Below are 12,522 nucleotides of genomic sequence, written 5' to 3'. Positions count from 1 at the left end.
AAAAAAGTAAGAGATCAAAAACAAACTTTATCTTCTTGCCAGAGATATGCTTTCTAGGAGATTTTAGCAGTGCAGTTTGAAGAAAAGGACTGAGCAGTTACTTATCTAGGAAGAGAAGAACAGATGCCTACTAGGGAAACTGGTTCTAAGGCATATCAGAAAGCAGAGGTAATAAGTGAGGATATATTAAAAAATAAACACAACTGAAACCAAGCCATTTTTAGGATCTTTTAAAATATATATTTAGTATTTGAGAACTTTCAAACTGCTTTCACACATAGACATCATTTTATGAGATAAAGAGGAGGAAGTTGATGAGATGCAGAGAGGTGGAGACTTGACTAAGATCATATGGCAGAGCTGGTATTAGAATGTAGTTTTCTGACTCCTAATTTGGTACTGTTTTCCCCAAATTAATAGGAATTGCTGCTGAATGTGGAGATAACATGCAAGAACAAGTCAACAGAGTTCCAAATCAAATTCATTTTTAGTACATTGTTAAAGACTGTAGTTTTTAGAATTGTGTTAAATATAGAAATATCATGAGTGCAGTTAGAGGTATCAAACTGCATCAGTGGAATAAGGAACATTCTATGTACTCAGAAGTGGAAGTTTATAAATATGGAGGATTTCCTATACTAGAAAACATAACTGTGGCCAAAGTCTTGAGTTGCCATGTCACTTCATTGTAGCTCACATAGTCCTAGAGAAGTAAACCCTAAGAGAAACTTGTTCCACCAAGAGTTATGGTCATTCTTTCAGTGCTGAAACTGCTGTTACCCCTTTTTGTTTAGCCATAGCCATTGCCACCTGACAGTAGTATTTGTGACTAGTGCTTAGTTGATAATGAGAAGGCCCCGTCTTCTGCACCATCAGCAAATCCTGTGCAATGCGGAGGGATTGCAAAACAACAAGGACTTGCAGAAGGCAGTTGTAGGAAGCTTTTCTGTCTGATAACTGGTGAGAAGGCCCCCAATCAAGAATAGTACAGCCTTAAGGGTTCTGTCATGTGCTGGCTCTAATATAATTATTAACATTAGGCAGAGGACAGAATGGAATCATCATTCAGGGGCACAATAAGATTACTTCACATTTGTAGCACTGGGATTGGAAAAAGCCAAGCACAAACAAGCCAATGGGGTCACAAACCATTGTTCTAGGCCAGAGTAATAGTAATAGAGGATTTGTTAATTCATAAGACAGATCCAGTGTTAGTGTAAGATGTCCAGATATAGATCACAAAGCACCCAGGAAGCTTCAGTGTGTCCTGGAGAAAATGTAGAATTTTCTCTATTGTTGTTTAAGCAATTCTCTACTTGGGAAAAGCTGTGGGCAAGAAAAGCTTTAAAAGCCTGGTACCAGAAAACGGATAAAGAGTAAAACAAAACAGGGAGATATGTTTTGGTATCCTTGGATAGGACCTCAAATTACATTTTCTCATAGAAATAGTATTAAACACAGATACTGATATTTATTGTCAATAATAACTACTTTTGTGTATGCTTTATAATTGCAAAGCACTTTGCCATACATTTGATATTCAGAAAACTCTAAGGTAGACAGGACAGAAATTACTGATTTCATTCATTCAATAAATATTTATTGAATGTCAGGCACTGTTCTAAATATTTAGGCTACATTAGTAAATTAATAAAAGATTCCCCTCTCCAGTGGGGTTTATATTCTAGTGAAACAGCAAGACATAAAGAGTGATCATTAATAAATTCTATAGTACATAGAACAAAACAAGTTATGGAAGAAAGAGCAATTTAAGGGGGGATTTATTGGCACTGTGGTGGGGCATGTGGGATAAGGCAATTTAAACAGATACTGAGAAGAGAATAGTTGAGCCAACTTGAGGAAGGTAAGGCAGTGAGCTATGGAAGTCCAGGCAGAGACCAGCCAGTACAAAGTCCTAAGGCCTTTGTGTGCTTGGTAAGTTCAAGGAACAGTAAGGAGACCAGTGAGTCTGCAGTAGGGTGGGATGCAGGGGAGAATGTCATAGAATCTCTGCTTATGACAAACTCAGATTCCCATAGTTTGAAAGACTTAGCAAAAGTCTAGTTAAGGTAGAACTTGAAACCATTTGTTGTATAATGACTAGATTCTTTGTGTCCTACAATTGCTTCAGTGAATATTTTCCCTTACATTTCCAGAAGGAAAAGATAAAAAAAAAAAGAAATGACTGATTAACAACCTATATTATAATTTATATTTTATTTTTATTATTACATCATTCTCAGCTAGTCTAAATTTAGTTTCACATTGTTTCTACTAAAGGAGAAAATACAGCTTTGTCACGGTGTGATTTCAGTCTCTACATGTTTTAAGTTATTAATTAAATTGAAACCTAAACTTTGATTTTGCTTTCAAGGATAACACAGTAATCATTTGACTTAATTAACACTAATTCAAAAAACTTCATTTTATATTTGTAATTTTATTGTACATTCTTTAATTTGTTTTAAAGATACGGGCATACTGCTGGAGAAGCTACACACAGTGCAGTGGATTCTGCTGTCAACGTTGGCGTCACTGCCTATAACATTAACAACATTGGTATCAAAGCAATGGTGAAGAAAACTGCAACACAAACAGGACACACTCTTCTTGAGGACTATCAAATAGTTGATAATTCTCAGAAGGAAAATCAAGGAGCAGCAAATGTAAACATGAGAGGGGAGAAAGATGAGCAGACGAAGGAAGGAAAGAAGAATGAGGCAAAGAGGAAAGATAAATGATGGAAGTTCTGGGAATTGCCTATACCAAAGCCTTATGAGATGGATGAAATTTTGTTAAATAGGCACATGTGGAATTCCCCACAGATATAACCAGTGTTTTTTAAATGTATTCATTCCTACAAAGTGATAAATTTTGTGGCATGTATTCTACTTATAAGGAGAAGAATTAGTATTCTTGCATCTAGCTTTTAGAAATATGAAGTTATATTCTCCATAAGTTTATTTTTTTCCAAATGTAGCTAAAATATTTTTGCAGTTAAAGCTAACGATGTGCTATAAACCTCATTGAAACTAATATTAAACTATTTTTGTATCTGCTATCTTTCAGAACGCCAAGTAGGAAATTATGTATTTACTTAAAATTTGGCATTTAGTAACCTTAGTTCTATTTATCCTGGGAAGGAATGACTTAAAATACTGTCTTCTCTTTTTGCACTAATTGTGGATTTTTTTTTTTAGATGCTTGTCAAAATTTTCAGTATATAAGCTAAACAAAAACTGTAATCCTTTAGGATCCTAAGAATTCTCAGATAACATTTTAAAAGACTTAAAAACAGGGAAGAGACTGGTGAAGAATACAGTGAGGGTCTATAAAATTATTTGGTAGCTTACCTATTAGGAAACGGGGATGGTCTTTTTGATTTAAAATGAATACAATAGATTTTTAAGGATTTTGTATTGAGACTGGTATTGATCCGTTAGAAGCTAGGAAATTGGGGGCATGATTGGTATTAAAATATTAAGTGATTTTATTATCAGCTCAATTAGACAAAAAAATACTTTAAGAAATTATTTTGCCATATCTGCTTCTGTAAGCTTTTCCAAAAGGCTAAAACTTTGTGAAAACTAAAACAGAATTGCGTTTTCTGATGGTAAATATATTTTTCTTTTGGGATTCAGTCATTGGAATTTATATTAAAAGCAAAGAAGTTATTAAAAAGGAAAGGTTCTATTCATTATCCAGGTAAAAAATGTGAAAACCTTAGACTTAATCCATGGTGGGTAAGGATAATAGTTTCCACTTTGGCAGAAGACAAGATATTCACAGACCTTTAAGCTACAAATGCATAAGTAAACACCTAATGGCATTTTATTTTTGTTTATTAAATTGGTATTAGTTTTCATAGCTGTAGTCCATTCTAATCATTTCTGAACTCTCTAGTGGCTGTTAGTTTATTAGACTTTATTTGAAACTGTCTAAAGAATGCACTTTGTGAATAAAAAACTGAACTGCTTGGCCTCAGATATATCCATGGGTTTGTATTTCGGGAACACACAGAATTGGGAGAGCCTTTTCCTAAGGCCATGGATAATGCACTAGTTGTTAAAATTGAAATAAAAATGAATTGATAAACAGCTTCCAGTCAGTTTTTGCTTTGCCATGTTTACGAAATGGAATGGCAGATAGTGGAGCCTAAAGTTTAAAAAGTTACCTTTGACCAGAGGTCATTGTTAACTAAAACAAAATTAATTAACAAGGTTTATAATAAAGGAGAGCTTTATTTCTTACGAAGGTTAGCGACTTGCTGGGCGGCTGTTCCAACAGGTTAGGAAGCAAATCCCAGGCCAGAAAAGCTAGGCACACATACTTCCAAGAAGAGAGAAAAGGCAATGGGATTTTATACTGAGCATGGTGATGAAATGAACATATTTAACAAGTATCTATAGGAGGAGTCATGACTATTTATGAAGGAAAATCATACACATGTAATTGTGCTTTCTCTCTTCCATCCCAGACCAGCTAGGAACTCAGTTTTAAGGTATTTCTGGGGGCACATTGGCCGAGAACGGTCCATTCAGTTAGCAGAGGGCTTTGGATTTTATTTTTAGTTCACATCAGCAAATATGCCTGATGGGCCAAATCCAGTGGCCACCTGTTTTCATAAAGTTTTATTGGAGAACAGTCATACCTATTTGTTTACATGTTAGCTATGGCTGCTCTCTAGTACAACACCAAAGTTGAATAGTTGCAACAGAGGCTGTAAGGCCCACAAGCCTAACATATTTACTGTCTCGCCCTTTACAGAAAAAGTATGCTGACCCGCACCTTAGACTACAGAGAATGGACTTTTCCCACCATTCCCCTGAGTCACTAGGAGATAAGCTTCTAATAAAGAATTGTTTTATATAATAATTGAAACATAGAAAAAATTGTATAATACATGTAAGGTATGAAGCATAATAATAAAATTAACACTCATAAACTCATCACCCAACTAAAGACAGAAAGTTGCCAGTTACATATACATGTGTGTTCTTTTGTATTTTCTCTCCTTGCCTATTTCTCCCCCACCATTATTTCTTACTTGTTTTTTTTTTTGTTTTTATGACATATGTATATTCTCTAAACATACTGTTTCACTTTGTATTTTTAAAGCTTTGTACTTTTAAAGCTTTGTACGTATAGTATCTTAATGCAAAGTCTTATTCAACTTGTGCTTTTGAGTTTGTGTTTAAAATTTATTCTTGTGCTTATGTGTATGGTTAGTTTAGGTCCTGTATAGTATTCTGTGTGAGTATACCACAATTTATTCATTTTCCTGTCAGTTGACATTTGGTTTTTAATTTTGGTTAATAGAAACAATACTGCCATAAACATTTTTGAATGTGCCCGCTACACATATGCAAGAGAGTTTATACGTAGGTGTGGACTTGTCAGGTCATAGGGTTTGTCATTTTTAACTTTGCAAGATATTGCCAAGTTATTTTTCAAAATGGTCATATTCTCTTGAGCAGTATTTCCCTTGACAATGTTCTGTCATTCTAGCATATATAAAACAGTATCTCATAGTTTTAACTTGCATTTTCCTGACCTCATGAGGTCAGTAATTTTTCTTGCTTGCCGTTCATTTCCCTCCACTGTAAAATTTGCCTGTTTGTAGCTTTTGCTTTTCACATTTAGGTGTTTAATTTATTGAGAATTGTGTGTATATGTACAAGATGTAAGGTAAGAATCTAATTTTCCCCCCTGTGGATAATCAGTTACTCAAGCCCCAGTTATTGAATGTTAGTGATTTCCACAGTTCTCTATCAGGCTTCTCTGTATATCAAGTATGAGCGTTTCTAGGATATGTTGTTCATCTGTCATTTCCTTTATTTCTATGCTAGTACCACACTGTCATCATTATAATAACTTCTTAGTAAGTCCTGCTGCCTGGTTAGGGCAAGAGGGTCAATTCCCTTGACCATATTCTTTAAGGATATTTTAGCTGATCCAAGAAATTTGGTAAGTTTAAAATCTCCTCACAAAGAAACATCAGTCTCAGACGGATTTATGGGTGAGTTCTGTCAGACCAAGAAAACTGTAAAGGAAAATAAACTCATGACCACCACCCCCTGGTCCCCTCCCTTATAAAAGGGAACTAGCTAGGCCGTTTTTGCCATTCTGCCTTCTGCCATGTGAGGATGCAGCAACAAATTGCTTCCTTGGATGCAGAGGCTAGGCTCTCACCAGACACCAAACTCGCCAGCACCTTGACCTTGGGCTTCTAGCCTCTAGAACTTTGAGAAATACATGTCTATTCTTTATAAATTACCCAGTCTCAGATGTTTTGTTACAGCAATACAGACTAAGACAAGATCTTTCACCTACCTCTGCTTGCCTCTTTGAGACTCAACAGATGTAATACAGTGTGTGAAAAACAAGAGTTCTCAATATTTACTGCTATCAGGGTTTTCCTCACTTTACAGATTGCTCCTCCTCCATGCGGTACTGAGTGGTATTCTGGGAGCACCTCCAGGTACAGACTGGCCATAGAAATGATGATAGCTAATGTTTTATAGAGTGCTTACTCTGTAAACTTACATAGTGCCAGGAGTGTCCTGAGTGCCTGTACATCAATTGTTAACAAACGAAACTGGGCTCCATGCACCTGGCACAATTAAAGCCAGACACTGACACGGAGATTTGCAGTGGGAGAAGGGGCATTTATTGCCTAGCACTGTTGGGGTGAAGGCAAAACTTCTTTACCCAGAAGGTATACTGAAAAGTCAACTTACAATAAAGCAGACTAATAAAAGTCGTCAAATGTATTTAATATGTATATACAGGAACCCCCAGAAAATGACGATTCCACTCCCCAGTGGGGTTGAAAAGTTTATATTTCTTTCTGGTAAAATGGTTTATGGGAGGGGAGGAAAGAGAAATTCTGTTGAGGGGCAGAACACAGGGCTGGGGAAAGAGAAAGAATTTCAAAGACCTCCATCCTCCCTTATCAAAGAAAGACAGGGAATCAGCCCACACACATAGCTCACCACTGCTACAGCCTATAAACAACCAGCAACTGAGAAAACCACCACACTAAAGATATTTATAACCAAGGCATCCATCCAGAACCTAGATCACCATCAAAGCACCCACAAGAAAAGCCAAAGGTTCATACCCAACATATACTACAGACAGACCCTTACAAGTGAGGGGTTGGGTGGGAAAGCCCCATCTAAACAAAAGAAAATCCAAAAATTAGAAGCAACAGCTACTCCAGATGAGAAGGAATCAGTGAAAGAACTCCCAGAAGTATAAAAAATCAGGGAAAAAGGACACCTCCAAAAGGGAACACCAGCTCTCTAGCAATGGATACCAACCAAAATTATTGAAATAAGAGATAAAGAATATGGATTGTATGGAAGCTCAGTGAAATCCAAGAGAAAATTGAAAACCAACTCAAAAAGAACCAGAAAAATAATTCAGAAAATGAATGAAAAATTCTCTAGGAGATTGACATATTAAAAAAAATAGAACTTCTGGAAATGAAAAATTCATTTAAAGGTATACAAAACACAGTGGGAAGTTTTAAGAATGGACTAAACCAGGCAGAAGAAAGAATCTCAGAGCTTGAAGACAACTCTTTTGAATTAAATCAGTCAAAAATAAAGAATAGAGAATTAAGAGAAATGAACAAAGTGCTAGAAGTCCTAGCCAGAGCAATCAGACAAGAGAAAGAAATAAGTGGTATCCAAATTGGGAAAGAGGAGGACAAATTATTGATTTTTGCTGACGATATGATCTTATATCTGGAAAACCCCAAAGAATCCACCAAGAGACTCCTGGAATTGATAAATAAATTCAGCCAAGTCTCAGGTTACAAAATCAACGTATACAAATCAATAGCATTCCTATACACCAAGAAGTCAAGCTGAGAGTCAAATCTAAGACTCAATACTATTCACAATAGCTACAAAGAAAAGAAAATACCTAGGAATATACTTAACCAAGGAGGTGAAAGATCTCTACAAAGAGAACTGCGAAACACTAAGGAAAGAATTGCAGACAACAGAAACAAATGGAAAAACATATCATGCTCTTGGATCGGTAGAATCAACATTGTTAAAATATCCATAATACCCAAAGAGATTTACAGATTCAATGCAATCCCTATCAAAATACCAATGTCATATCTCACAGATCTACAAAAAATAATTCCATGTTTAGTTTGGAACCAGAAAATAACCTGAGTAGCCAAAGCAATCTTAAGCAAAAAGAATGAATCTGGAGGCATCACATTACCAGACTATATTACAAGGCTATAGTAATCAAAACCACATGGTATTGGCACAAAAATAGAGACATAGACTAGTGGAACAGAGAACCCAGATATAAAACCATCCACATACAGCTAACTGATCTTTGACAAAGCCGACAACAGTATACATTGGGGAAAAGAAGCTGTGTTCAATAAATGGTGCTGGGAGAATAGGATAGCCACATGCAGAAGAATGAAACAGGATCCATATCTCTCACCACTCACAAAAATTAATTCAAGATGTATTTAAGACTTAAATGTAAGACATGAAACTAAGAATTCTAGAAGAAAATATTGGAAAAACTCTTCTAGATATCAGCCTAGGCAAAGTATTTATTAATATGAAGAAGACCCCAATGGAAATTACAGCAACAACAAAAATAAATGGGATTTGATTAAATTAAAAAGCATCTGTGCAGCTAAGGAAATAGCAGAGCAAATAGACAACCTACAGAATGGGAGAAAATATTCTCAAGCTATACATCCTATAAAGGGCTAATAACTAGAATCTACAAAGAACTTAAGCAAATCAAGAAAAAAAACAACCCCACTAAAAAGTGGTCAAAAAACACAAACAGATGCTTCTCAAAAGAAGATACACAAATGGCAAACAATCGTGAAAAAATGCTCGACATCACTAATCATCAAGGAAGTGCAAATTAAAACCACAATGAGACATCACCTTTACCTTGTCAGAATGGCAATTATTAAAAAGTCCAAAAACAGTAGATGCTGGCATGGAAGCAGAGAGCAAAGAACACTTATCCACTATTGGTGGAACTGCAAATTAGTACAACCTCTGTGGAAAACAGTATGGAAATTCCTCAAAGAACTACAAGTTGACCTACTATTTGATCCAGCAATCCCACTACTGGGTATTTAGGAAAATAAGTCATTTTATCAAAAAGATACCTGCACTGGAATGTTTATTGCAGCACAATTCACAATTGCAAAGATGTGGAGTCAATCTGAATGCCCATCAATTCATGAGTGGATTAACAAAATGTGGTATACATATACCATGGAGTACTGCTCAGTCATGAAGAAGTATGACTTAATGCCTTTTGCAAAAATTTGGATGGAACTGGAGACCATTATCCTAAGTGAAGTTATCTAAAGAATGGAAAAACAAACACCACATGAACTCACTGTTAAATTAGAACTAACAGATGAGCACACACCTGCATAGAGTGAAGTAAAACTCAGTGGAAATCAAGTGTGGAGGAGGGGAAGTGGGGATGGAAAAAAACCTACTTAACAGGTACAATGAACACTATCTACGTGCTGGGCACACTTACAACCCTGACTAAAGCATAACAAAATTGATACATACAACCAAAAACATTTGTACCCCCGTAATATTTTGAAATTAAAAAAAAAATTTAAAGACCCCAAATCCCCTGTCATTCCAAATAAATGACTGAAGCAAAAAAATCTCAATGGAGGTTTATTAAGCCAAGATTTTGAAGACACGCCCAGGAAAAACACAAATTGTAGACAAGCTGTGGCTGTTTTTCCAAAAGGGAGGTTGAAACCTTAGGCATTGTAAAGGCATACAGAGAAGGAAAAAGGCAGGGAGGAGGGTGGTCTGATAAGGTAGTAACTAGTCTTCTGAGGCCCAAGAAATCTACATTTCATACATAAAATAAGGGAGTGAAGGAAGCATCAATTATGTTGATGTCCATGGATAGGTCAATGAATGTCTGATTCTGTCTCATCTCCACTTCTGTTACCTCTAAGATAAACTCGTAATTCATAAATGTGCAATCAGATAGGCTTTAGTTTTAGGTGCTAGACATAGGTATAATTTGCATGTCCTTCCTTACGGGAGGTTCACAAGAAATTTCCTTAATGAATGCTCTGTGGGGCCAGTTCTTCACAGGTGCCCGAGACTGTGATTCTCTTTTTACACCCCAATGGCTTACAAGCAAGGGTACATTTCAAGAAAGCAGAAGTTGTAGGCAAAATTGTAAACCACTGTGTAAAGGTTATTCACTGGTTTGGTCTGTAGTTGTGACTTTCTCCTGGCCCCTCAGGAAGAAATTCAGAAGAAAGAATGGCAGTCAGAGTTCAGTCCTCAGTTCTCTCTTATCTGAGATCTATGTTATAGTGGGTCAGCATTTTCCATCTGGTGGGGGGTTCTGAAAAACAACTCAAAAACATATGTTAAGAAGTGATCTTTTAGTTTTTATAGAGAACCAAAATACCTTGTGACTCTGGCTCGCTTGGGAGACTACCGTTACCAACTCCTTGATTATCAGGTTGTTCATTCACTTTTCAAGGCTAGCTAGGTGCCTGGAATTTCCCTTGAAGCGACTCAAGATTTTTCCATTATTTCTATGGTTCGTAGGCTAAAAGAGGTCCCTTGCTCTGTCTCAGGATTAACTTATTTTACCCTCACAACATTCCTATGAGGTGTATACTATTAGAATCCTCATTTTACAGAATAAGAAACTGGGGCACAGAAAAGTTAAGTAATTTTGTAAATTGATGTAGATAGGGAAAGACAAACTGTCTGCTATGGTTTGAAAGCCCCCTCCAAAATTTATGTTGAAACTTAATTCCCAAGGTGGCAGTATTGAGAGGTAGGGCCTTTAAGAGGTGATTGGATTATGAAGGCTCTGCCTTCATGCTTGGATTAACCCATTCATGTGTTAATAGATTAATGGTTAACAGACTAATGGGTTTTCGTGGTTGGGAGAGGAACTGGTGGCTTTATAAGAAGAGGAAGAGAGACTTGAGTTAGCTAGCATGTTAGCACATTGAGGCCACTAGCCACGTGATACCTTTCATTGCCTCAGGACACTTCAGTGAGTCCCCACCAGCAAGAAGGCTCTCAGCAGATACACCCCTCGACCTTGGACCTCCCAGCTTCTAGAACCATAAGAAATAAATTTCATTTCTTATAAATTACCTAGTTTGAAGTATTCTGAGCAACAGAAAATGGACTAAGATATGGTCTTTATAGATTCCCCCTCATTTCAGCTGCTTAACATTATTGGTATTTTTTTATTACAATTCTATTAGTTTGATAGTTGGTAGAAAATTTCCCAAGACATTAGCAATAGGTCATCTATCCCAGATCTTGACAATGCTGCATACAGCCAACTGATCTTTGACAAAGCCGACAACAGTATACATTGGGGAAAAGAAGCTGTGTTCAATAAATGGTGCTGGGAGAATAGGATAGCCACATGCAGAAGAATGAAACAGGATCCATATCTCTCACCACTCACAAAAATTAATTCAAGATGTATTTAAGACTTAAATGTAAGACATGAAACTAAGAATTCTAGAAGAAAATATTGGAAAAACTCTTCTAGATATCAGCCTAGGCAAAGTATTTATTAATATGAAGAAGACCCCAATGGAAATTACAGCAACAACAAAAATAAATGGGATTTGATTAAATTAAAAAGCATCTGTGCAGCTAAGGAAATAGCAGAGCAAATAGACAACCTACAGAATGGGAGAAAATATTCTCAAGCTATACATCCTATAAAGGGCTAATAACTAGAATCTACAAAGAACTTAAGCAAATCAAGAAAAAAAACAACCCCACTAAAAAGTGGGCAAAAAACACAAACAGATGCTTCTCAAAAGAAGATACACAAATGGCAAACAATCGTGAAAAAATGCTCGACACCACTAATCATCAAGGAAGTGCAAATTAAAACCACAATGAGACATCACCTTTACCGTGCCAGAATGGCAATTATTAAAAAGTCCAAAAACAGTAGATGCTGGCATGGAAGCAGAGAGCAAAGAACACTTATCCACTATTGGTGGAACTGCAAATTAGTACAACCTCTGTGGAAAACAGTATGGAAATTCCTCAAAGAACTACAAGTTGACCTACTATTTGATCCAGCAATCCCACTACTGGGTATTTAGGAAAATAAGTCATTTTATCAAAAAGATACCTGCACTGGAATGTTTATTGCAGCACAATTCACAATTGCAAAGATGTGGAGTCAATCTGAATGCCCATCAATTCATGAGTGGATTAACAAAATGTGGTATACATATACCATGGAGTACTGCTCAGTCATGAAGAAGTATGACTTAATGCCTTTTGCAAAAATTTGGACGGAACTGGAGACCATTATCCTAAGTGAAGTTATCTAAAGAATGGAAAAACAAACACCACATGAACTCACTGTTAAATTAGAACTAACAGATGAGCACACACCTGCATAGAGTGAAGTAAAACTCAGTGGAAATCAAGTGTGGAGGAGGGGAAGTGGGGATGGAAAAAA

At 36.3% G+C, this 12,522-nt stretch overlaps 1 protein-coding gene across 1 annotated transcript in view; it reads left to right on the top strand.

The window, feature by feature from the left end:
- SPG20 (spastic paraplegia 20 (Troyer syndrome)) overlaps positions 1-3,012 on the top strand; it is a 32,068-nt gene extending 29,056 nt beyond the window's left edge. Inside the window, exon 6 of the mRNA XM_012644075.1 lies at positions 2,471-3,012. Coding sequence (XP_012499529.1) covers positions 2,471-2,741 — 271 coding nt within the window. The 3' untranslated portion in view covers positions 2,742-3,012. The remainder of the gene's footprint in view (positions 1-2,470) is intronic.
- Positions 3,013-12,522: the final 9,510 nt, after the last annotated feature.

Source organism: Propithecus coquereli, unplaced genomic scaffold (assembly GCF_000956105.1).
Source record: "Propithecus coquereli isolate 6110/MARCELLA unplaced genomic scaffold, Pcoq_1.0 Scaffold205, whole genome shotgun sequence".
Classification (NCBI taxonomy): Eukaryota; Metazoa; Chordata; class Mammalia; order Primates; family Indriidae; genus Propithecus; species Propithecus coquereli.
The sequence above is the reverse complement of the archived record's forward strand: the minus strand, read 5'-3'. Positions and strand labels throughout refer to the sequence as shown.